Source organism: Dryobates pubescens, chromosome Z, assembly GCF_014839835.1.
Source record: "Dryobates pubescens isolate bDryPub1 chromosome Z, bDryPub1.pri, whole genome shotgun sequence".
NCBI classification, from domain to species: domain Eukaryota; kingdom Metazoa; phylum Chordata; class Aves; order Piciformes; family Picidae; genus Dryobates; species Dryobates pubescens.
In genome coordinates, this window is record NC_071657.1 from 65,878,469 (window position 1) to 65,904,820 (window position 26,352).

At 42.9% G+C, this 26,352-nt stretch overlaps 1 protein-coding gene across 3 annotated transcripts in view; it reads right to left on the reverse strand.

Annotated features, from left to right (window-relative positions):
- Positions 1-389: 389 nt before the first annotated feature.
- Positions 390-26,352, reverse strand: part of SKOR2 (SKI family transcriptional corepressor 2) — a 32,176-nt gene continuing 6,213 nt past the window's right edge. For 2 of the 3 annotated variants that reach the window (XM_054178478.1, XM_054178477.1), the window contains exons 5-9: positions 20,876-20,941; positions 20,383-20,481; positions 14,588-14,655; positions 2,614-2,678; positions 390-542 (exon numbers count right to left, since the gene is read on the reverse strand). In XM_054178478.1, the coding sequence (XP_054034453.1) occupies positions 2,616-2,678; positions 14,588-14,655; positions 20,383-20,481; positions 20,876-20,941 (296 nt within the window). In that variant the 3' untranslated portion in view covers positions 390-542; positions 2,614-2,615. Of the gene's footprint in view, positions 543-2,223; positions 2,679-14,587; positions 14,656-20,382; positions 20,482-20,875; positions 20,942-26,352 lie in introns of those variants that run through there. The other variant, XM_054178479.1, reaches the window with a different exon arrangement.

Below are 26,352 nucleotides of genomic sequence, written 5' to 3' on the forward strand. Positions count from 1 at the left end.
TGTCTGATTTTTTCATCTGATTTTTTTTTCATCTGATTTTTTTTGTCTGATTTTTTCATCTGATTTTTTTTTCATCTGATTTTTTTGGTCTGATTTTTTTTTTATCTGATATTTTTCATCTGATTTTTTTAATCTGATTTTTTTTGGTTTTTTTTTTATCTGTTTTTTTTGTCAGATTTTTTTTAATCTGATTTTTTTGTCTGATTTTTTTGATCTGATTTTTTTTTTGTCTGTTTTCTTTTTTTTCCCCTTTTCTTTTCTGTTTTTTTTTCTTCTTTTTTTTTTTTGTCCATTCTGTTTTGTATTTTTTGTTTGTTTGTTTGCTTGTTTGTTTTTAACTAATAAATGGCTGCTACATTCTATTTTTTTACATGGTTGTCCATGATGCTTTGAGGTCACTTGTCCTTGGGTTCAGAGGAAACCCGATTTGTTTGTTCTTTAAATCCCCAAGCCCTTCCATTTTTCTCAGTCTTTATACAAGTCAGGTTTCTGAGTGGTGGGTTGTAACTCACAAGATAACAGCTGCAAAAGATTCTGTGCTTCTGGGAATGGAAAAAAAAAAATTAAAAAAAAGAGATGTAATGTTACCAACACTGAGCCCAAGTCTGAGATTTCTTTACTCAAATAATTATAATCTTTATTTACAGTCCAACAAAAAAAAAAAAGGGCATACACACAAGTCACCTGCACCAGAAGCATCCTCTGAGACTTCACTAGTTTGTAGGAATGAAATGTGGAAATGCTCACATTAAAGTGCAAAGTGTAACTGACTGAAGCACGGCTAAACACAAGACCTGCAGTGGGAAGGAACATGAAGCCCAACAAAGGGTAGCTGAGAAACACAGAGCACTACCTGAGTAGCTGCTCTGCAACACACTGGGGGCTTCACCCCCGCAGTGTGCTGTGTGGGTATGCACATGCATACATGTTTCCTCTTAAAGCAACTCTTTTCTGCTTGGCTCACTGCGAATCTGAAATTGCTTCTGAACAATATAGTTGTGATTCTCTGCTTGACTGATTTAGCTTAGCAGTTAAGTAACAACTAATCTTTCATAACCACTAGGGCCTACTTAGAGAAATCCCTGTTGTCTGCAGGGATGGTGTGCCACTGAAAACAAAAACAGCGTGAGAAATGCATCCATCCTTCACTCTCTCAGCAAACAAGTAGGAAACGCTTGTAGCTGTGATGCCAGCACCTTCCTTGCAGGGAGTGTCAGCTGATGAAACCCTGGTGCTGGGAACAAACAGTGCTCTGCATCTTGATGCTGTCATCCTCAGGCAGACTGTTATTGCAGATCAGTGCTTTGGACAAGGCATTCAGGGCCAGACCTGATGCTTCTCGACTGAGGAGGCATACTTTTTTATTCAGGATATTAGTATCACTGAATTTGTTTTAAATCAGGGCTCAGATTAATGTAGACTCAACTGGAAAACACTAGCAGTCAGTAAGAAAGTATGCACAAGAGGGCAAAACAAACCAGCTTGATGGTTAGGTGAATCTCCTTATCTCAGCAGCCAGAGCTCAAGCCCACAGATACTTGATCATCTCTCTATCCTAACCCTAATGGTTTAAAGTATTTGCTTCTTCCATAGCTTAGGTAGCACTCCACCATCTATACTATCAAACCCTTCTCAAATGCCCCTGACTTTCTCTGCAGTACTTGTACACTGTGCACTAGTGAAGTTTCTGTGTACAAATAGCTCCTTTTTTCACTAATCCATGTATTCCACCTCAGGGATTTTTGGAGTGAATCCACAAGCCAGATTTTGTGGCGTAACACAGTAGCAGGGCTACCAGCTCTTTGCTTCAAAGCCCTAATCTTCTTCTTTTACCAGAAAAAAATAAAACAAAAAACCATAAAACCCCCACAAACAAACAAAACCAACAGCCACAACAAAATCAACCACTCACAGGGAAACAAACAAACAAACAAACAAAACCAACACAAAAAAAAACCCCCAACCAAAACCACTTTCTTTTAAATGTTAAGGCTTCAGCACACAAAACTGGAATCTCTGAGGCTGCTGATGGAGAAAGTGTTTCCTCTAACTGAATGCTCCTAAAAAGTACCCTTGAAAAATGCAGTGTTAAGGTTGAGGAAGATCCTGCACATGGGCAGCAGAGTAGCTGCAGGAGACTGAGCTGCAGAAGACAGTGTCAGCGTAGTTCTGTAAAGCTCCCAAAACACACTGCCCTTTCCCAGAGATGAAGCAGCTCCATTATGAGCAGAATCCCCCATCCCTACCTGCCTGTGTGTGAACTTTTACTGCATTGTGAATGCAAAGGTGTTTCCCTCTTTCCACTTGGCACCACTTTCCAGAGCCAGAATGCAGAAGCACGTGCTTAGGAGATTAGACCTCAGGATTCGGACAGCTGTCAGTTCTCGATCCTGGGGTAGCCCAGTGAAGCCTCAAAATTCCAGTGACATGTCTCTTAATAGCTTTAAACCACAGCACAACACCTCAACAGACAGAGCTTTTAGACCAGAATCATTAGACCAGAATCAGTAACATCAAGCAACAGAAAGATCCTCTTAATTCTTGTAAGTGCCTGCAAAGAAAACCACGATGTCCAGGTCAGACAGAGTAAGATCTCTTCTTTTACAAGCTCACCTTTAGCTTTTGCTGAGGTGTGCACCAAGCTTTTCTTTCCTGATCAAGCTTGCTGCATAGGGAATCTGCAATGACACAGAAACAAAGACATTGCTTTAAGTCAAGATTTGGCTAATGAGACCTCCAAGCTGGAAACCCTGTAAATTAAAGGCTTTGCTTGCTTCTCTGTAAAATTTTAGGAAACAGTGCCTTAAATTAAAGGATTGGACTCTTCACAACACTGCAAGAATGCTGAAGCAGAAATAAAACTAAAATGGCCCAAATTAAAACAACAGGTCTTGAAATCCAACATGGAAAACGTCATCCAATGCATTAGTTAGAGCAGTTGCTGGCAAAAATTAAACCACTGCTCAGTCTGCTACTCTGTGTGAAGAGAAAAATCAGCTGTCGGAAGCAGTGCAGGCAACACAACACTGATCCCTGCACAGCTGATATACAGCAGGTTGGGAGTATGAGACTTCTTTTATTTATATCACCATAATTAGGAAATTCATAATAGTTATTTCTGACTCACACCAATCTGAGGGAAGCCACTGAAGTGGAACAAATAATTAAAGAAAAACAGAGAACATAGGGATATTAGGGAACAGTTATATTTAGAAACAAAGTGGGATGATGTGCACACAGGCTACTGGGAATGGAGTATGGGGATGCTCTTTTTCAGTGCTGGGCCTTCAGAATGCAACAAAACTAAATTGCTCTGAGATGTCTCCCTAGCTGGGAATCTAAGTGACTATAAATTCACTCTTCTTTGAGATTGCCTTTTGGAAGGACGCTTGGAGGAATTCAGGTTGAGATCAGAAAATCTATGTCCCTGCGCTCCCAGGTGCTGCTGCACACTGAGGTGATGTGCTTCTGCTGTCAGACACCCAGTATAGATTCACAAATAATGTCAAATATATTACTGCAAGCTGACACCACCCCTGTGAGGACAGGCTGAGAGAGTTCAGCCTGGAGAAGAGAAAGCTTTAGGGACAGACATCTTAGCAGGGCCTGTTACAGCAATAGGGGAGGTGGTTCTAAACTGTAGAGGAGAAATTCAGGCTAGATATAAGGAAGGAACTTTTTACTCTGAGTATGGTGAAACACTGGTCCAGGTTTCCCAGAGATGTGGTAGATTCCCCATCCCTGTCAACATCCCAGGTGAGTTTGGATAGGGCTCTGAGCAACCTGATGTAGTTGAAGATGTCCTTGCTCACTGCAGTGGTATTGAAGTAGATGACCTTTAGAGGTCCCTTCCAGCCAAAATCACTCTATGATTCTATGGAACAGGCTGGGCTGAAGTCAGGAGCAAGGCCCCAAGCTGCACAAACAGCAGAAGGAACAGACAGGCAAATGCACAGGATCCAGCTGACTTGCCCCACTCATTTGGTAACACATTAGAAGCATGTGCATTTACCTCCACACCTGTACCTGCACCTAACAGACATTCTTGTGCATCCCTCTTTGGTTTTACTTACATTACACCCACAGTATGTGAGGACGTTTGTGTGAGTTGTGCTCAGTGTTTCTGTGCTGCAGTATCATCTTTCTCCATGCCTGACCTTCTTAAGGAGGAAAAAGAGCAGGCAAGGCTCAGGAAGAGGGAAGAAAGGGGCATGGGCAGCTCAGGACTTAACCCTTTCATCTTTTGGGAAATCTACTTGAAGCAGCAGCACCAGAAAGCAGCTGTGTTTGCAAAGATGAGCTGTCTGGCTGAGTGAAAGCAGAAGCCTCTCAGGGAAAGGAAGATACTTCCCCATTGAACAGCCTTCAGGAAAGGGAAATGTGTGTGCAAGAACTGAGATGCTCAAACCACTGATGACCTGAAAAGACAAGGTGCTCTGTCTGGCTAGTCTTATAACTCCTACCCTCAACTGAAGATAAACCCCATCAATCAGGAAGCTTGCTGCCAGATCCCCCCAAGAAACAGAGCTCTCCTCTCCACCAGGTTCTTGAACTGCCTTCCCGAGCTGTGTTTGCGAAGGCTACAAAGCTCCTCTCCAAACCACAGCAGAGAAGGGTTTGCAAACAACCCCTTTACTGGATCACCCATTTCCACGGTTTAGCTCCAAAGGGAACTGCCTGGATAAGCACATTTCATCTGAGACCCCTGATGCTGTACCAGCTGCTTTCTTCCTTTCTCCCACTCACAAGGGCCAACAGGCAACACCGGTCCGCATGGCCGCCAGTTATATAGGACATCTCCCAAGCTGTACTGACCTAGATAAGACAGCAGCACACATCCTGACAAACTGACTGCTCTTAATCCACTTCTCTGCTATATTGGGCACATCAGCATCTTTTCAATGTGTCAGTTTATCTGTCCTCCTGGTGATAAATGAAACTGAGGTGGATGTTCAATAGGGAAGTGGCCACTTTCTTCCTGAGTTAAATCACCTACAATGTCACCTTCTTGACAGCATTACCTACAATGTCTGCTTGCTGATAGATGAGCATTGGGTAACTCTGGTGCCACAGTGGAGTGGATTTTTAAGGCTCTCCATGGCAATATAGTCCCCTTCTGTGTAATCATGGTGTCTTGCACTCAAATGGGCACAGAGATCCAATGTACTATGCTTATCAAAGGGTGCACCACCACTGCCAGCAATAATGGAAGCAAGACAGTTTGGTTTTAAGCAGCAAGCATTCTGTGTCTTATGAGTAACACATTGATAGGAAAAGAGTCCACATTAATAGGAAATATATGACAAGGGAAGTGGATCTGCGATGGAGAAAACCCCTGTACCTATACTGCATTTCTTTTGTTGTTTCCTTTTCTTCCTTTGGGCTAGCTCTAGCCTGGTCCTAGGCACATTAAGAGCAAGAGTACAATCCTGTGTGCACTCCTGGAACACATCCTTCTTTGCAAGTTCCAATTCTGCTCCACAACATGACCAAAGTGCAAGTAACCAGACAGGACTGGGGATTAACTTCTAAAGCATATGTCAGATCCCTGCTACACTTCAGACGACTGGATGAGGCTGTTGGTGCCATGGTTTAGTTGATCAGATGGTGTTGGGTGATCGGTTGGACTTTATGATCTCTGAGGTCTTTTCCAACCTGGTCTATTCTATTCTATTCTATTCTATTCTATTCCATTCCATTCCATTCCATTCCATTCCACACTTGGACATCAAAGTGTAGCTACCTGCACACCACCCTCTTTTGGAGATTTCATCTTTGCATCCCCTCTCTAGGTGGAGTACACAATGACACATCACCCTGACTTCTGTTGCTTGAAGAGGGTATCTTCAGCACCCCAAAGCACTACTATCTGATGAGTATCTACAGGTATTTAGTTAATTCTCATTTCCATAGAATGCACTTAAGACCTCAGTCAAAAGACTATCCAGCCAGGATAGCTCCTCTAAATGCAAAGTACATATTTATGTAGGGAAGGAGACAGATGTGCAGCTTAACTGCCATTGGAAAACTTCATGTTTTGCACCCATGGTGCTTATGGACAGAATGACGCTTGAGATCAAGCAAAAGAAAAAGCATGCACCGAGCCTTTGACAGCTGGAGGAGGAATCTCAGTGCCAACAGCATGCCCTAGAGTGTGAGCCTCCACTATTGCCCTGTGAAAGTATTTACAGCTGTATGAGATGAACAGAGACTGTTCCTGTCTGGGTGGGCAGTGGCATGTGCTCAGAGCAGCACTGTTCCACGCAGGATGTGAGGCAATGGAGAGTCTGGCAATGCTGGAGCACTCAGTCTCCATCCCATGTACATTTAAGAAGTGGAGAACACCAATCCCATAGAAAAATTATTTTGCCCACAGGCAGTGGCAGGGTCTGGCTTGTGGCTGGTACATACACATCTGGTTTTGTTCAGAATTTCTACAGTTTCTAACAGAAAGGAAGCTTTCGCTTCCATTCTTAATAGTCATTAACTCTACATGGTGCTTCTTTGACATTTGGCTTTACTGGAGAAAGAGGCACAGCTCCCTCCTACCAACCCACAACACACCCTGATGCATTGTCATCTTCCAGTCACCTGCCTTAAAAAAGCAGACAGTGGCAAACAAAATTCTGCTAAACGCAGTACTTCTCAGCTCACTTTTCTGCACACAGTCAGGGATGTGTATGCTACCTGTGGCATCAAAAGGACTGTTTCCATTTTGTACCACTAAATCTGGAAGGGAACTCCACCAAAAATCAAATGAAGGTAACAGAACATATGGAAACCAGCACCAGAACAAGAGGACACAGTCTCAAGCTGTGCCAGGGGAAGTTTAGGCTAGAGGTGAGGAGAAAGTTCTTCCCAGCAAGAGAGATTGGCCATTGGAATGTGCTGCCCAGGGAGGTGGAGGAGTCACCATCCGTGGAGGTGCTCAAGAGGGGACTGGACATGGCACTTGAAGCCATGGTTTAGCTGTCATGAGGTGTTGGGTGATAGCTTGGACTTGATGATCTCTGAGGTCTTTTCCAACCTTCTTGATTCTATGATTCTATGAAACAAAACTACTGTATTATCCCAACTGCTAAAGCATAGATGAAAGTAATGTCAAAAAACATAAGCATTTTGGGTTTGTTTTGTTTTCCCTTGGGTGGAGCAAAGTAATGAAACCTGTATTGGAATCTGTAAGACATAGTAGACACTGAGCTCCAGATACACTCTTTCACCTGTTGTTATCTGGGTGACAGGAGACAGGGACTTCATCACAAGATGCAGCCCAAGAAATCCAAGGTTCTGAACAGATGTCAACAATCAAACAATCTAGCTGAACAATTTAAGAAGAGGACTAAAGCAGAAATCCCAATCAAACACTGCTATTTCCTCCCTCTACTTTTTGGAGTGAGAGGCAATACAATGACCAAGGTCCCTGCACACGAACGTGGATATTCCCTGTTTGTATAATGAATACATTAACTGTACAAAGCACCTACTTAATGTGGTGGTAAATTTCAAGCTACTACACTTCATACAATCTAAAGTAGGAGTTAAACCTACTGGTGTTTTTCTTAATTACAGTAGGACCCAGAGGAACATGATCTCATGCCTCTGAAGATCTGCCAGCATTACCATGAAGCAGGTTTTTTTCCTCTTTTAAACACTCCATGTGAATCTTTAGAGATAAGGGTGAAAGATGATGCAGAAATAGAAATCAATTTTGCAGGTAGATAGTTCCTGATTTATTTTATTGCCTGCCTCTTAAGAACAGAGTTGCTTCAAAGCAGCACCAGGAGTAGAAGGCCAATAGTAGATGACTTACAGTTAGATCCATTTCTGAGCTCTGAATATTATTATTTGCCCAAAGTGAGGCAATGAGGGAGGAATTCAGTTCATGGACATATAAAGAAATTTGAAAAAACCAGCACTCTCCACTTGAGCTGAAAAGACAAAGGACTGCCTGCATAACTCACATGCCTCAAAGGAATAGTGTGGCCAGCAGGAGCAGGGAAGTCATTGTGCCCCTGTGCTCTGCATTGGTTAGGCCACACCTTGAGTCCTGTGTCCAGTTCTGGGCCCCTCAGTTTAAGAAGGACATCGAGACACTTGAACGTGTCCAGAGAAGGGCAACAAGGCTGGGGAGAGGCCTTGAGCACAGCCCTGTGAGGAGAGGCTGAGGGAGCTGGGATTGTTTAGCCTGGAGAAGAGGAGGCTCAGTGGTGACCTCATTGCTCTCTACAACTACCTGAAAGGTGGTTGTAGCCAGGAAGGGGTTGATCTCTTCTCCCAGGCAACCAGCACCAGAACAAGGGGACACAGTCTCAAGCTGTGCCAGGGGAGGTTTAGACTTGAAGTGAGGAGAAAGTTCTTCACTGAGCGAGTCATTCGTCATTGGAATGTGCTGCCCAGGGAGGTGGTGGAGTCACTGTCCCTGGGGGTGTTCAAGAGGGGATTGGATGTGGCACTTGGTGCCATGGTCTAGTCGTGAGGTCTGTGGAGATAGGTTGGACTCGATGATCCTTGAGGTCTCTTCCAGCCTTAGTGATACTGTGAAAGACCTGTTGCCTTCTACACCTACGTGAAATTAGATGAATTGTTCACTGCCTGGTTATAGCTATCCAAGTAACTGAGGTTGCTAAGGGTAGGTAAACACCACTGCAGCTTTTCCTGGCAGGTTGTAACTGTGGTCAGTGATTCCTGGGAATCTACAAACTACTTGTTAAGGGATTCCTGAAGGGAAATGATGAAAAGCTAGGCTATTAGCAGGAGGCTCAAATTTGTTACTTGGCGGCTCTACTTCTCTGTGGCAATGTTTTAGAGGGATTCACAAAAATATAAGAGAATAAAAAGTGTCAAGCTGGGAATGCTGCTTCTGATCTTTCTCTCCCACCAGGCAGCTAAGAAGAAAGTTTATACTTTCAAAATGTGATCCACTAACACAGTTGCTTAGAAGACAGTATGACAGATACAGAGCCTCAAACAGGAGCTGACTCAGTGCTTTTGTTATCATAGTATCACAGTATCAGTCAGGGTTGGAAGGGACCACAAGGATCATCTAGTTCCAACCCCCCTGCCATGGGCAGGGACAACCCACACTAGATCAGGCTGGCCAGAGCCTCATCCAGCCTGGCCTTAAACACCTCCTGGGAAGGGGCCCCAACCACCTCCCTGGACAACCCATTCCAGGGCTTCACCACTCTCATGGGGAAGAACTTCCTCCCCACCTCCAGCTTCATTCCCTTCTCCCCAGTCCTAGTACTACCTGAGAGCCTGAGAAGTCCCTCCCCAGCCTTCTTGTAGCCCCCTTCAGATACTGGAAGGCCACAATGAGGTCACCTCGGAGCCTTCTCTTCTCCAGACTGAACAGCCCCAACTCCTTCAGTCTGTCCTCATAGGAGAGGTGCTCCAGCCCTCTGCTCATCCTCGTGGCCCCTGTTAGTCTGACTGGGCCACCCTGACAGATGAATTCTGGTCACACTGGGCAGAAACTGACAACTGCAAATCCAGACGAGCTCTTCTGATGTCATACCACAGGTGCCATGTTAGAATTCACCCCAACCCATTGGGCAGTGATTTGTTCTCAGTGGCCCCTTCTGTATGGCTTAATAACAGAAGCCAGAAGAGCCATGCCCAAACCCATATATAAAATCTGTATCTTACGTATGACCTCCAAGTATATGCACTGCACTCAGCCAACCTGGGAAGCAGCACTTTCAAAGAAGAGGAAGAGAAAAAAACACTCAGTGATTTAAGACCCATTTTGCTGTTAAATATGATGACTGTTTGCTTCCTGGCACAAAGAGGTTGGCAATACTTCCCGGTAGCTGCTTCAGACACTGGGCAACACCTTTCTCAAGAGATACTGCTGATGGACACACAATGTCCCACTGTTCCAGCTACCTACTGAGCCAGGTAACGTCAAAAACATGAGGTGCAGAGTATGTAATAGGGCAGGGCCCACCCTCCACCTTCCCAATGATCTGAGCCTTGCTCCTGACTTTTAGGAAGCCATAAACCACTTTTATTAAAGGCTGGAGCCCACAGAGCTTTAAAATAAAAGCTCATTGATTAAACACTGCTTTAACCGAGACTTTTAATGACGGGTGTAGTGAGGGCCAGGGAGCAGCAGAGGGCAGCCGGAGCCCGCGCCAGCACCCCCGGAGCTGTCACCCCACTCAGCGCGGCTGCCCTCCACACGCGGCCATTTATCATCGTCTTCTGCATTGCAGTTTCACAATGTCACCCAAGAACTGAGAGATAAAAGCACTACGTTTGGTGTTCAGTACTGGCTGGGCATGAAACACTACCTGCAAGCAGTCCTTTCTGTGTAACAGTCAGGTTACAGCAGGTGTTTGCAGTAGGGACTTTTCAAGTACAATTATATTTGGTTCATTTTTACATGCTTATCTCCAGCTAGTTGTATTCCAGACATTACTGATGCATCAAATACACCAAGGCAGCTCATTTTAACCTGACTACACAGTTGTGCAGCTTCAAGAACCACAGCTCAGGGCAAGTGAAACTATGATTCTGGCAAAACTAAGCTGCCTCTGGTACACACAGTTGTAAGAGATGTCTTCATGATCATGGAACAAGCCTTCAGGAAGGACTCATTAAAGTTGTGCAACCCGTCAGTGGTAAGAAGAGACAAAAGAAAGCTGAGTCTATGAACTTCTGTTGTTTGGAAGTTAAAAAAGCAATTACATCAAGTTCTGTGGCTAGGTATACCAGCATGTTTTGAGCTCAGTACTACAAAGGTATACACCTATGAAGATGCAAGTAAAATGAAGAGTTAAGCATGCATTAAGTGCTTTCGCTTTCCTCTTTGCAATCCTATCTTAACAAGAAAGTAAGATGAAGGCAGCTCTGTTAAAGCGGTAGCATCACATCCCAGGAGCACAGGAAAAAGAACTAACCTGCCTCTGGTGAAAACAAAACAACCACCAAGCACATAAAACCCAAAGTAATGATATTTTTCTCTGTATTCTGCAGTAAAAGCTGCAATTCATCCACGCCACAACCCGTGAAGACCAAAGGAGTTCTATCGTTAGGGCATTCAGCTCATGAATCTTAATTCTAGATAGACCCATACAAGATACATTCACATTAATGAATAAAGTTAACTGCACAGATTATCCCATCAGAAGTGCTGATTCCATTTAAGTTGTTAACCAAAACATTACTGAGTATTTCTGCACCTATGTCTAAGACCAACAAGGAGCTTGGCCTGTCTTGTCTCAAAACAATTTGAGCTGGAACCATTCTTAGGGGCATCATGAGAGAGATGGATTGAGCCCTGAAGAAGCAGAGCTGGGATCTGCTTTTCTCTACACCCCCAAACAGCTGGAAAACATCAGTTTGAGCATGCACTGGCTGACAGGTCAAACTTTGGTCTGTTGCTGCCTCCTTTTCTCACCCAGTTTACAGTGGCCACCCCAAAGGTGGTCCCAGACTGACTAAGATATATAAGGGTGAGCACATGCATTGACCTTCGTCAACCCACCACTTACAGATCAAGCACAACAACACTGGGTCTAAGGGTAATGAAACCTCTCTTTTTTCTACCTCACTCTCCTCTTTCTCTTTTATCTCAGTTTTCTTCTTCTTGTTTTGTTTGTTTTGCCTTTTTTGATAGACATTGCCTAGTTTGTTGTAAATCAGTTGGTAAGGAAATAACTCTTCTGACAAAGTGCCCTTATCCACAACACTTGTTGATAGTTGTTAGAAAAAGAAACAATAAATTGTTGGGTTTTGTTTTCCTCAGGGTCACTGTCATGATTCTATTGCTGTTTCAGCCCCGGCAAGCAAGGACAGTCCTCATTGTCCACTAAGCTGGAGGAGGAATTCAACTTTGAAGTGTGGCTCTTACCACCCTTGTGGCCCTGTCAGGCAGGCTGAGCCCATTCAGGGTGTTACACAGATTGACCTCCCTTGTCATCCACCGAGTGGGATGAGTTGAACCTGCTTAAAAAACACACTTTGTTCATCAGTCTCTTCATTTTTCATGTGCAAACATTCTTTAATTGGTTTCACTGATAACTGGGAGGGACACCTAAATGTGAGCAACATTTAGCAATAATTAAACTCTGGCAGCCACAGTTAGTGAAGAGATCCTAAACTGTCAGTGCAGTACATCTGCATCTGGGTCGAGGCAATCCCAGGCACAAATCCAGGCTGGGCAGTGACTGGCTGGAAAGCAGCCCTGAGGAGAGAGACTTGGGGGTGCTGGGGGATGAGAGGCTCAACAGGAGCTCTCAGTGTGCACTTGCAGCCCGGAAATCCAATCAGATCCTGGGCTGCAGCAAGAGAAGTGTGGCCAGCAGGGCAAGGGAGGTGATTCTCCCCTTCTACTCAGCTTTGGGGAGACCCCACCTGGAGTACTGCCTCTAGTTCTGGAGCCCCTGTAGAGGGATCTGGAGGTGCTGGAAGGTGTCCAGAGAAGGGCCACGAGGATCAGCAGAGGGCTGGAGCACCTCTCCTATGAGGACAGACTGAAGGAGTTGGGGCTGTTCAGTCTGGAGAAGATAAGGCTCCTAGGTGACCTAATTGTGGCCTTCCAGTATCTGAGGGGGGCTACAAGAGGGCTGGGGAGGGACTTCTCAGGATCTCAGGTAGTGCTAGGACTAGGGGGAATGGAATGAAGCTGGAGGTGGGGAGATTGAGGCTGGATGTGAGGAGGAAGTTATTCCCCATGAGAGTGGTGAAGCCCTGGAATGGGTTGTCCAGGGAGGTGGTTGGAGCCCCATCCCTGGAAGGTAGTGAAGACCAGGCTGGATGAGGCTCTGGGCAGCCTGATGTAGTGTGGGTTGTCCCCATGGCAGGGGGGGTTGGAACTAGATGATCCTTGTGGTCCCTTCCAACCCTGACTGACACTATGATACATAAGACGTTTGAACTGTTCTAAGTCCAGGCAGGAAGCTCTGTTTAATCATAGAATCATAGAATCAACACGGTTGGAAAAGACCTCAAAGATCATCGAGTCCAACCTGTCAGCCCAAGACCTCATGACTACTAGACCATGGCACCAGCTGCCACATCCAATCCCCTCTTGAACACCTCCAGGGACGGTGACTCCACCACCTCCAATGATTTCAGTAAGTGAAAAGGGTGTGAATTACATCATCATATTTATCTTCCTACCCAAGAAAATGCACTACACTGAACCCTGTGATTTCTCCTCATCTTTGAAAATCAGAAAAAAATCATCACACCTGGCTCACTGGAGGTCTGGGATATCCAGTGTCAGAACTTCACAACTGGGCCACAAACTGAACGGCAAAGATGACCTATTCTCTCCCTGAGAGGGAAGTTAGTTAGCCCCAAGTTCAGCTGACACAGGAGATAAAGGCTGAAGCGGGCCCACAAACTTTGTGCTCAAGCATGTTTCACAGGAGGAATCAAACAGGCCACCTGCATCAAGTCCAAAGCAGCAGGAGAAGTACAATGCAATTCATAGATTGAGCCAAGCTCCCTGCCTGGCATTGGGACACAAAGGGGAACACAATAATGTGTTATAAAAAAAGAATGGAGACCAGCAGCAAAATATCTCAAAGATGCTCTGGACTTAAATTCCCTCTGCAAACAATCTCCTCCATCTCTCATTGAAATCTCTCAAGTCAGCAGGATCAGGGAGCAGGAACATTCAGCTGGTCTAAAAATAAGGCACTCCTAAGCGCCTCTAAACACAGGTGCACAAGTTTGACAATCCTGGCCTTCAGCTTTATTTTATGTCCAAGCCCATCAATTAGAAAATGACAGTACCAGGAGGCTTGACAGTGCCTTCCCTACACCAGGGTTTGTGACAAATATGAGGAAAATTTAGATGCTTGAGCATGACTCAGGTAAGTGGGGATATCTCTGAAGCAAGTCTGCCTCAAAAAAAAATCCTGTTGAGAACATCAGACTGATCACAGACAGAGCACTATCAAAACGAGCATAAGCAGGCAATGCTCTGCTTCTTGAAACCAGACTAAGCGACATCTGAGTAAGAAACAACTTCACATACTCCACCCTTTGTTTCCACTGGATTAAGTACATCAAATTTTCAAGACAGCACAGATGTATGCAGTGATCTAGAGTTATACTTACACACTGAGGCAGAATCCCTGTCAATTTAAAAACAACAAGCAAGAGACCAAACAGGAACTTGTGTCTGCAATCCTTCACTGCTAAGCTAAGCACTTCTTCTGGAGACTGAAATTTGAAAAAGACACTCATCCTAAAGTGTATTTGCCAGTGAGAAGCTGGTCTTGCAACAATTGAGGTCTGAAAAGCACTCCTTGGAAACTCCTACAAGGTAGAAACATTTAACTCCTTAAGGTTTGAGTTTTGCTCTGAGGAAGCACCTTTCATTTTTGAGTCAATGCATTTGGTTTAGTTGAAACATGAAGACCCATCTGGTTACCATAAGAAAGTAAATCTCCAGGTAATTAGACTCTAAACCAGCTGAGAACTGCATCCTTATACCTTGCTAAGCATAAGGTACTACAAGGCTGGTACCAGTACATACACACAGCTCACAACGGAGATGTTTGAGGAATGCATTTAAAAACCATAAAGTGACAGCTCATAAGATTTTTAGCAGAGAAAGCAGACTTACAATTTGTAGCTGCTGTACCATTTCTTCTCTGTATGCCAGTTCTCGCTTCATCTGATCTTGAAAATTATCTGCAACAGGGCAAGAGGGGAAAAAATAAATAGATGCAGTAATTAAAACAGAGATGACCCTGCAGAGCTGAAATAAATCGAATTACATCAAACCAAGTCACCACAGAGGAGCCATGAAGCACTACAAAGCCCTTCACCCAATTAAAAGAGGTGCCTAAGAAAAACTTACCAAGCAGGAGACACAACAGGTAGCAGAAAAGCTGGGAAAAAATGGATTCGGCCAATTCCCCAATTAGCAAATATAGGCTATTAAGTTTCTGCTGCTAGCAGTTATTCCCCCAGTTATTTTTTCTCAATGGGCAACAGTCTGCAGTCATTAGTCAAACTTCTGCCAATACTGAGGGAGCAAAAGCAGTTCTGCTTTGCTTTGGCACGAATCTGTTGGCATCAACAGCAAAGTCCGAACATGAGAGGAAAGAAGGCGTTCAAGGAGGTAGGATTTGATTTGTAGCTTGTAACACAGTGCCGACAGCTTTGAACAAAACTCAGGCTAAAGCTCCATAAACAATGACATGGAACCCAGAAGGGAAAAGGTCTTTGGAAGAGAGATCCTAGAGAGCTCAGTTACAGCCCAGGCCAGCCTTTCTGCACTGGTATCAGCTCCTTCCCTTACTTTCCTCCTCAGTAACCATTTCAAACAAAATTCGACTTGGTAGAAGATTAACTGTGTTCCATAACATGGCTTTTGGAGGGTGGTAAAAACAAAAACATAAGAAGATCTACTTAAAATAAGAAAGTAACTTGGAGACTGGAGTGATGGGAGACCTAGGTGCAATGACGAGCAATGGAAGAGGAAAGAAAATCACTGCAACCAACATCATTTTGATCTAGGCAACAAACCTGTCCCAGACCACGGAAGAAGCGAGGTGAATACCAACAGAACACAGCACTGAGCACCTCAACACACAGACCTTGGAGAAGGGAACTACAATGCCAAGGCAGCTAAAATACTTTATTCAGAACCAACCAATTGAAAGGGTTAAACAGCCATGTTTGTGCCTGGGACATTGGCCTAGTACTCAGGAAGCCTGGATTCAACACCTGTTCTGCGGGACTCTGTGCATTAGTCTCTTCATGCGTCCCTTCACCACCACTAAAGCAGGAATAATAGCACTGCTTCACCTGCCAAGTGTGTTGGGAGGGTTAGTGGATTAAATAACTGTGGGATATGTTGACAGCCCAGTAATGTGAGTTGCAGAAATGCCTAAATACACAAGGATTTGAGTCCATGTGAGGACGAGTGCCTCCTATTAATAATCTGCGTCCTTGTGCAGTTCTGGGAGCTTACCCACTTCAATTTAAGAAGGTCATTGAGACTCATGAACGTGTCCAGAAAAGGGCAATGAGGCTGGGGAGAGGCCTCGAGCACAAGCCCTATGAGAAGAGGCTGAGGGAGCTGGGGTTGCTTAGCCTGGAGAAGAGAAGCTTCAGGGGAGACCTTATAGCTCTCTACAACAACCTGAAGGGTGGTTGTAGCCAGGAAGGGGTTGGTCTCTTATCTCAGGCAACCAGCACCAGAACAAGAGGACACAGTCTCAAGCTGTGCCAGGGGTAGTTTAGGCTCAAGGTGAGGAGAAAGTTCTTGCCAGAGAGAGTTGTTAGCCATTGGAATGTGCTGCCCAGAGAGGTGGTGGAGTCACCGTCCCTGGAGGTGTTCAAGAGGGGATTGGATGTGGCACTTCGTGCTGTGGTCTAGTAGTCATGAGGTCTTGGGTGACAGGTTGGACTTGATGATCTTTGAGGTCTTTTCCAACCTTTTTGATTCTATGATTCTATAAACTCCAAAAGCAGGGAATCAATGCGCAGTTGCAGCACAGTACAGTAGAGACAAAGGTTGTACCTCGCCTGTGGGGGAAGGGGATGTGTCCCCAGCAAGTGTGGGCATAAGAAAGGGCTGGAAGAAAAGTACAAGGGGGCACTCTCTCACACAAGCATTTTGCCCCCTAAACAATCAGTGAAAGTTGTTTAATAGGCAATGAGGCACTTCAGAATATAAAACACCAACGAAACAAAGAAAGAGGGAGAAAACTTGTCAGGCTGAAACCATCAGCAGTCCATCGTGGCCTCACAGAAAAGGACATGACACTATTTTCATAACATGCTGCAAATTTCAAGTAAATATCCACAGACATTTTCAGCTTATTTACTCTGCTCCAACTTAACCATAAAAAGAAGCTGACTGAAATAAAGCAGGTTTGCAATTCCTCTCTTCCTGCCCCCCCAAAATCTGTGCTGTATAAAAACCTCTAGTCAGCACCTCTCGTCCTGATCACTAAAGACTGATAGATCTGTGCTACCTTCTACACATGACCTCCACTTTCTGAGTAGGCTACGTGGAGACATCTTCCTTCCCTCCTCCATGCTTTTTTCCTGGCTGCCTCTTCACAGTCTCATCACCTCTCGGAACAAACAGCTCAGAAATCTTGCTCAGTCCTGCACTGCACATGTCCAGGCTCATGGTGGAAATGAGGTGTTCATGGTAAGGACGGCAATTTTTCCAGCAGCATTTATCTGAGTCTGGCTGCTCAGAGACAAAGCCACGAGCAATACCCAAGAGAAACCATATGAATATTTAAATAGTTTTCTTAACACAAAATTAAGTACTTTAACTATCCAGGCTATGTCTCCACCATTTCATTACCTCACTGATAAATTCAGCTGGACAAAATGCATGCAAGTCAAAAGTACATACCATCAGAAGGTTCTGGAAGAGTACGCTGTCACCACACACAGCACTCAGATTTCTATCAAGACAGCGAATTCCTTCATTTACTTCAAGTAACCTGACCTTTTTAATTTGAGTGATCTCTGCTTTGAGAGACCTTACATGCAGCTTTCAAGTAAAACACACCAACATTAAGGCACAAACAGCAGAAGATAGTCTGCTGTTCTGTGAATTATTACAGGCTACATTTCAAGCAGATCTAGCCATGGAGAAGTGAGCAGCATAGTACTGTTGAAGGAGCTTGCAAATATCAGTTCTCATTTAACATTAATTTCCATGCCAAACACCACTTACACACAAGGCACCACAGCACTTCTGTGGCTGATGGTTTGATGCCATTAATGTGTAATGCCCCAAATTTGCTCAGTTCCAAACGCAAGACCCCCAAAAACCTAACTCTGGAGTTAACTCCTGGAAACCCAACAGGAGCACATCCTAGAGAGACACATGTGTCTCACATATTGCCTGCTGCTGAAATGGGGATGAATTTTCTCCTTATAAAAAAGGTTGAGTAGACTTAAATCCAAAGGCTTCTTATTCATCCAGAGGCAGTGAATAACCACCAGCTGTGGGACTGAAAATTATCCTGCTAGTGTGCTCCTATCTGCACAGATGGGACTGAGATCCAGTCCCCACGGCCACTCAGCCTGATGCTGCATGAGCCAGACTGGGAAATAAAGGCTACTACCTTCCTTCTCTTCCCTCTCTCCTACAGCCTCCTGAAGTGTCTCCAAGCCATGATAAATCTGGCAATACAATTTTAATTTTACCTCAGTTTTCCTTTCATTGGGAAAACTTGGCAAAACAAACAGTTTGGCCAAACCCCTCCCGACTCCTTGACTCAAAGGAGCTACCCTGTGTGGCAGCAAGAGCCTGGAAGAGACCCTACCTCTTTTGCTGGAGCACACACTGCTCTAGAGGACAAACTGCACTTACCTTAGATTTCACACTTACTTTCTTCACAAACACCCTTTCCTCTTGTATGACTACACGTGCGGGGGGCGGGGTGTTATTTTGGTAAATCTAAATCTGCAAAGAGGTTTTACGGTCACTTGTACACATGGTTTATAGCACACTGTCTGTTTTCTATTTTAATCCTGAAGAAAATTGACCACTGCTTTGTGGTATGCTGAAACCACCTATTTTTCAAGCCGGCATGCTCAGTCGCCACTTCCTTGGTCGGCCGTATGTGTTCTTTTATCTGAATTGTATTTCATGTGGTTTAATTGCAGTGTTTATTTACATGGCAATGACAGAGCATTAATTTTACTGTAAAAGAACAAAAGGATAAATGAGTGACCTGAATGGCAAAACTCCAAGATGCCATTTCACCAATACCACACCAGCAGTGTTTTGATCTACAGAAATTATGTGACAATTACCTCACTCCCAAACCCAAGTAATGACTGAATCTATATTGAAGGATGAGGTTATCCTTCTTTCATTAATATCTGTATCACCTCAGGCAGCTCTTCTCCTTTATTTATGAAGGGGTCTACATCTTTCAATATTTGGGCTAAAGGCAGAGTCATTCCCAGACTCCTCATGCTTTCTTGCTTCCTTGAACTTACTCTACCTGATGCTACAGAAAAGGGAAAATTTTGTTTTCTTTAAAGAACAGGAAAGTGGCTTTTCTAGCAATCCAGGGAGGTGCAACAGTGGGTTGTACTGGTAATACAGGGGTTTTTGTCCCCCCCAGTTTCTACAAAGGAACTCAGAGGACTAATAAAACAGAGAGTTTCTGAACTCTTCCAGAAACTATGATAAACCAACATAAGGACATTTTGCATTGAGTGCTGGTGAGACACTTGAGTCATGAAGGACTTAAGAAAAGTTAGCAAGGGGCAGAAAGAAATGACATCAGTCTGGCAGGGTCATACCAAATCTGTCTTGGCTTGCTGCAAGTCAAGTAACTCTGCAGTGCTCCTTATGGGTATAGTCTCACAGGAACACAAGGACAAAAAGCAAGAGTTTTAAACAGAACTCATAACATCAACAGCAGGAAAACAATGAATGGAAATACTGTCAGACCTCCTTTGGACTTCACAAAGCAGAAAAGGTTGGACTCAAAGATGCTTTTTCCTCTAGGTTGCATTTAATACTGAAGGGCAGACTGGGCAAAGAGCTGCAGAGCTGTAAAAGGCAGGGATGTGAAAGCCTGCAGGACGGTACTGATCTCTGCATGCTGCCGTGTTACAGGCAGTCAAAAAGCAATGGAGATGTCCTGATCACTCCAGATCTGTAACACTACATTCACTGCATTTTGGAGAGCCCTGTGTCTTCTTGCACACTTTTCCCTGTTGCTGCCAGCGTTACCTCCAAAGACCTCAACCAATGCTATGCGCACAGTTCAATTTTCTGACAGCTTCATGAAAACCCTATTAAGTGTCCATTTTGTTTTCTTTTACATAACCCATGTTCATAACATTCCATCACCCCTGGATACCAGCACCCCCCTGATCAGCTGTGGTGGAAGCATCATCTCAAATAGCTCATCTCAAGAGGAGAAACCCAAACAGGTCTTCTGCTCCTTAAACAAAAGCTATATCAATTCTCTAGTATCAGCCAGAAACACCTAAAGATGACTACAAGGTACCTTGCCTCCAAAAGCTTCCAATAAACCAAGGCCATGGACATCACTGAATCTCAAGAAATCCCAGCCATGGTTGTTTATTCACTGTATTTGATGTTATCAAAACCAGTAGAAAATCACAGTACTGCAGTATCACAGTATCACTAAGGTTGGAAGAGACCTCGAGGATCATCTTGTGCAACCTGTCACCACAAACCTCATATACACCAAAATAGGCATCCAGCTTCAGATTGCCTCTACAAAGTACTGCTTAGGCAGTGTGCAAAGCCACAGCAGGATTGCCATCAACCTCAGCAGAATGAAGCCAAAGATCCTGGCAACACAATTGAGAACACACTTCTCTCACTTTAATAATGTGAAAACAACCACCCACCCACAAATAACACCAAACCACAGGCATGTGTCTTACTGAAGACTGGGAAAGATGCATTTCCTTTCAACACCTGGAATTCCTGTTCTAGTCTCCTCCGTAAGTCGATCTGTTCAAACAAAACCTTCTGGAGTTCTTCTAGCAAAGAGAGAAGAAAAGTGGTTTTGCTAATCTGTATAAATAATTCTTGAAAGAACAGTTGCAGAGCAATTCATTACTGCAAGACAAAATATTTTAGCAGTTCTAAAAGAAGTAAAAAAAGTGTTGCATAGACCTACAATAGATTTTGTGCAGAAAGCCATGAATATAAATCAATGTAATATATTATTTTAAAGTATTATATTACGGTGTCATGTATTGATTGATATATATGCATTAATCTCAATTATATCCACCCAAAGGTCCATATATTATTCATATGGTACTTGACAAGCTTAAAATATGGTGCAGAACAAAAGTGCCCCCTATTATCCTCATATTCTATTAAAACAAAGAGCAGTTTGGTAACGTAAAAGGCCCTTATTTATTTTACCTTTCCCCATGTTTTCTACATCCTTCTTCAGAGAATGAGGTGAATTGGTTTCTTGTGTGTGTTCGCCTTGGAAAACAAAAAACAAACCAAAGAAAAAAGTTATTGATTTACTGATACTGCTTTTCATCAGTATTGTCCTCACCAGGCAACTGCTTCCGTGAATCTGGAGAGAAAAAGAAAAATACAGAAAGCATAAGATCAAGGTTTATCTATTGTATCACTGGGTGCATACCATAAATGTTGGCAAGGCTTGTATTTGCATAGCCTCCTGCAGACAAGACTCAGTGTCTCCTTGACACCTAGGAGAGCTCTGCTTGCACATCTGCCAAACCGATCCCTGCTATGCCTCTAACCCCTCTTGAACATGCTCTTATTCCGGAGAATGACTAGGAGGAAGGTAAGAATCAGGCGGAGGCTTCTCTTCAGTCTCACCTCCTCTCTTCACAATGAGAAGTCCATGCTGTCCACCTGACCAGGACCCTGTTTCATGATCCACAGGCAAAATCCTTTTTGCATCATGAGGTTTTTATCATCTTCTAGAACTCTGTGGCATGGGCTTGTAACTGGATATAATGTATACCCAGATGACCTAAAACTGATGTTAGTGGCACTTACATCTAACAGGTACACCTGAGGTTAACTAATTCAGAGAATTCTGTCTTAAGTTGCTTGTGTAACTTTTAATCATAGAGGAGTACAGAAGTTTCTAGATAACACAATTTTACTAGTTCCAGATATATGCACATGATGCTTATTCCAGTCTTTTTACTTTTCAAATAAACTTACACAATATGTTCAGTTCAGCTGGATGACTTAGATATGAACCTTCTGACAGAGAGTGGTATTTTAACTATCCTCTGAAACTGGAAAGACTTCCTTTCATTTGTATGAATAGCATTTTGAAACACAAAAAAACCCTATTAAAAATGTTTTTAAAAGGAAAAAAAAATACCATTGTAGCAGAAATAAATGGGAGGTTTTCTGCTATTTACAGGTGAAGTAGAAATGGCTCTCAATAATTGGGAAAATATCGATGATCTCAAAGGTCTTTTCCAACCTGGTTAATTCTATTCTATTCTATTCCTATCCTATTCTATTCTAGTCTACTCTACTCCTATTCTACTTCTATTCTATTCTATTCTATTCTATTCTATTCTATTCTATTCTATTCTATTCTATTCTATTCTACTCTATTCTATTCTATTCTATTCTATTACAAACCATGCTAATTTTATTCTTTTCCACCTGGTTAATTCTATTCCTACTCCTACTCCTATTCCTATTCCTATTCCTATTCCTATTCCTATTCCTATCCTATTCTATTCTGTTCTAATTCTATTCTTGAACAAACTGAGCTAATTCTTGTCTTAGTCTAGCCAGTAAATAGAATATGCAGGATTAACTCTACTGATGAGCAATCACAAGATAGACACACAGGTAAAGCTGCTCCTGTGTTTTTGTATTTGGAACAAAGAATGGCAGAGGAAATACCTTGGGGTTTCTTGAAAATATAAACCCATCGCAGGACAAATAAGAGAGCAGAAATAGAAACTTAAAGCACTTGCACTGTCACCATGCATTTGACAGCAGGTCATCACAGTAAGCTAATATAGGATAGGATAGGATAGGATAGGATAGGATAGGATAGGATAGGATAGGATAGGATAGGATAGGATAGGATAGACCAGGTTGGAAGAGACCTTTGAGATCATCACGTCCAACCCATCAACCAATCCAAAGCTGAATTATAAAGTCTTGGTTTACATGTAGCCAGGAATCTTTCTGTAAGACATTCATGTTTTTAAGTGTCAGTGTGCTCTGAAATCCAGTACACCTTGCAGTAAATGAAACACATCCAACAGTTACGCATTTGAGCATCTGCTCTCTCTTCATTCCTTAACAAAAAAAAAAACCCAACCACTCATTCAGGCATATACATTTAAAAAAACTGGTATCTGTGGCTCCACTTAAAAAAATCTATTTGTGTAACACAGTGATTAAAAAAAAAAAATAATTCTAGGATGACACTTGATATAAAACAAAGTACTTTCTACAGGTTAAGTTTTCTCACCACACTCAAAAGAAACAGCAAGGTTAAAAATATGTCATGTTTTGGGCAATGGTTTGAGGTGTTTCCATCATGTAAAAAGGTCTCTTTTTTTATTATTAAATATAATTCTATTTTAAACAGGATTGCTAACAAAAGAAGGATTTGGTTAGATAAATTAGGGTTCTCAAAATAAAAAATTAAAGAAAAGGAGTCATTTAAGTTTAGGAAGGATATTTGTTGAATTATAAATACTAATATATTTTTCCTATCCATTGCTTTCATTAAGGCATCCTGCAATTTTGAGGAATAACAGACTCAGACAAAAGGTTACTGGATTTTCCAAGAAGGAAAAACAGGGAAAGAAAACAGACCCTAGCACAGAGCGTGCCAGCAGCATGGCTTTTCCCCATTTGCTTGGTTGAGCTTCCAGGGCTATGTGGTGGTTTGAGGCTGTCAACTTGTTGGGACTGAAAGAACTGCATCAAAATAAAAATAAGGGCAGGTAGTGTGAAAAAAAAAAATTAAAACTCTGAGCACCTGCAGCTCCCTAACTAAGCTGCCAAAAAGACTTATCAGCACAGCCCATACCCTTGCCCCTGAAATAAGAACAAGGCAGGAACAGTGGAGGTATTTAAAAGCAAAACCCAGCATACATAGCATCTTTAAAGTGCTTTCTGAGGTTCAGAAAAAAGCCTTGACATTATTATTGTTAACGGTAATAATAATCAGATGGGTTTCACCTTTTCAGTCCCCCTGAAATTATAATCAGGAGCCTGTTCTCTGTTTTTCCATACTTCCCAGAGGCCTCATCATGTGTTGTGTACTGTTCTACCTTAATTGAAAGGGAGGAGGTATTGAATATTTAACCAGCTTCCTTTCTCTTAAATGTTAATTAAAAGCTAAATAGATGTTTAAAAACAAACAAACAGAAAGCCCAAAGAATTTTAATCAGTCTAAGAAAAAATCACTTCCCCTCCTAATAGCTCCACCATAACTCTCTTGGGCCTTATCTAAACACAAACTTGAAGCTGTATTTAAAACACCCGCACTGAAAGCTGTGCAGCCCCCTGGTACAGACACCTAAGTTTTCTTAAAGAGAGGCTTCCCTCATTTTTGTTGTTTTTTTTAATCCCAGAAAAAAAAATCAAATTGTACCTCAATTGTCTCTTGGCTAAGAAGAAAAGGGGATGAAGAACTCATAGCCAATTTGCACTGCCCCAGCTAAGGCTTTTGGTACCTCTGCTCTTCCCAATGAGCTACAGGCCACAGACATTGGAATAAAGATACATGGGTAGTATTTGACACAAATGGCTTTCTTAACCTGCAATATGAAGATTCACCCACAGACAAAAAAAGCAGAAATTACATCTGTGAGTAGACACATCTCCAACTGCTCTATCAGTACTCGGAAAACTAGGAAGTCCTCAGGTCCTGTGATGCTATGATTTCATTAGCTCTGCACGCACCGGAGTAGTTTTGAGTTTTTAACACACACACACACACACACACACATACAAATAGAAACCATTCTAAATTTACTCTCCCCCAAACAAAGATACGTTACCCTCACTGTACAAATACAAACCAGACACAGCCAGATTATCTCTTCATGCTGTGCCACCTACAGCAATCTCCTGCAGTCCTTTCTCAGGAAGCTCTCCATGCAGTCTTCAAACACCTGCTAAAAATTTCCATGCTGGTCCAGACAACTCAACTACATCAAAGGGCAACTGATTTGCCCAGCACAGAGCTCCAATGGACCAGGAATGTAACCCTGCTTTCCTGACTATCCACCTCATACCTTGTCCCCAACTCACACGCTACAATTCTCACTCCATCTGCAGTGCCAGACTGCACCTACCAAAATCACCCATTCGTTCTCATCTCTGCTTCAGCCCTATTATTCCTGGGCAGTGCTTCAGCATCGCAGAGCGCACCGCACCTGCCAACCAGCTCTGTGGGGCACTTCTACCAGGTGAGCTTTACCGCGAACAAAGCCCACAGCACTGATGGCCTAACGTAACTTAAATGCCCACTGCTATTTTTAGCTGGAAAGAGAGCTGTCTGCAGACACAAAGGCCACAGTGGTGAAGCTGTTGCTATATCCTGGGTATAAATATATATACAATTTAAAAATGCCAGCGAATGTCTACCGGCGGACTTTCGACCTCCAAAGGCTCCATCTGTATCTGAAATTGGTTACTCACTTTAAGACACACACAGTTCTTGTGTGTGTCCTGAAGAAATCCTACTCTCACTGAAAACATTCATGCATATTCATGCTGCTTTTGGAGGTTATAATCAATAGGATAATCAGGACTTGGGAAAAGACACCTATTTCAGGAAACTCAGTCAGCACCTTTTAAGTGCTTTTCCGTACTGCGGCTCCTAAACAGCCTTACAAAATCTGAAGTTTCAAATGTTAATTTGCCCTGAAAAGTGGTTTGACTTCTGAAAAAAAGGAATTTGTTTTTTTTTTTTTTTTAATAGATCAAGGCTCATTTGATTAAAAAACATCCAAGCTGAAGTAGTAACAGACAGAGAAGAGCTTCAGGATTTTGAACGGAACACGTGAAAACTGTAACCAAGTCAGAAATATTAAATGCTTTACACAGAAAACAAATCAGTTGGCTTTTGGTCTGAACCTCATGCATAAAACTGGAATCTTAAACCCACAAAAGCTGGAAAATGTCTAGTTCTTCATCTGTTCTAAACGGAAGGTAATACTCTCACCAGATTCCAGAACATAGGGCTTAAAAAAACCCCACCAACGCACCTAACATTATTTGTCTTGGGGAAAAAAAAAAAAAAAAGATAAATTTAACAATGTTCCACCCTCTTTTAATAATTTAGAGGGCTTCTTAGTAACAGCAGAAAAAGAAACAGGAACAGTAAATAAGGGCCCAGTCCTACAGTCTGTCTGCGGTTTGTCACGCAGATCCCTGTACTTCAACACAATCTCATCTATTAATGCGCAGTGCTGGGTCCCACATCTGAAATTTTACTGTCTTTAAACATCTTTAGTCTTTTGCAAATACCTTCTGTAATAACATTTCATGTCACTTAACTTCTTAGAACAAAGCTTTACTACTTATCCTAGTAAAGATACACAACCATCCCCTCTGCCACACAAATGCTGGGCTTTTACCAACCCTCCACGAAGCACTGTATAACTACAACAACTGCACTCACAGTTGCAGTTATTCTGGATGTATATTTAAGAGCAAACGAAAGAGGAATCTGGCTCACCAGCTCTGCCTGAATTTTCCTGAAATGCTTGCCAAACCGTCTTTTACAAATCATAAAGCAAGAATGGAGAAACTGTAACAAGATTTGGGAACTAGCTGTTAGTAACACCCAATTTTAGAGTTCCCCTTTCTCAGTAAACTTAAAAAAATAGATTGGGTAGGGAACAGCTTACAGAACT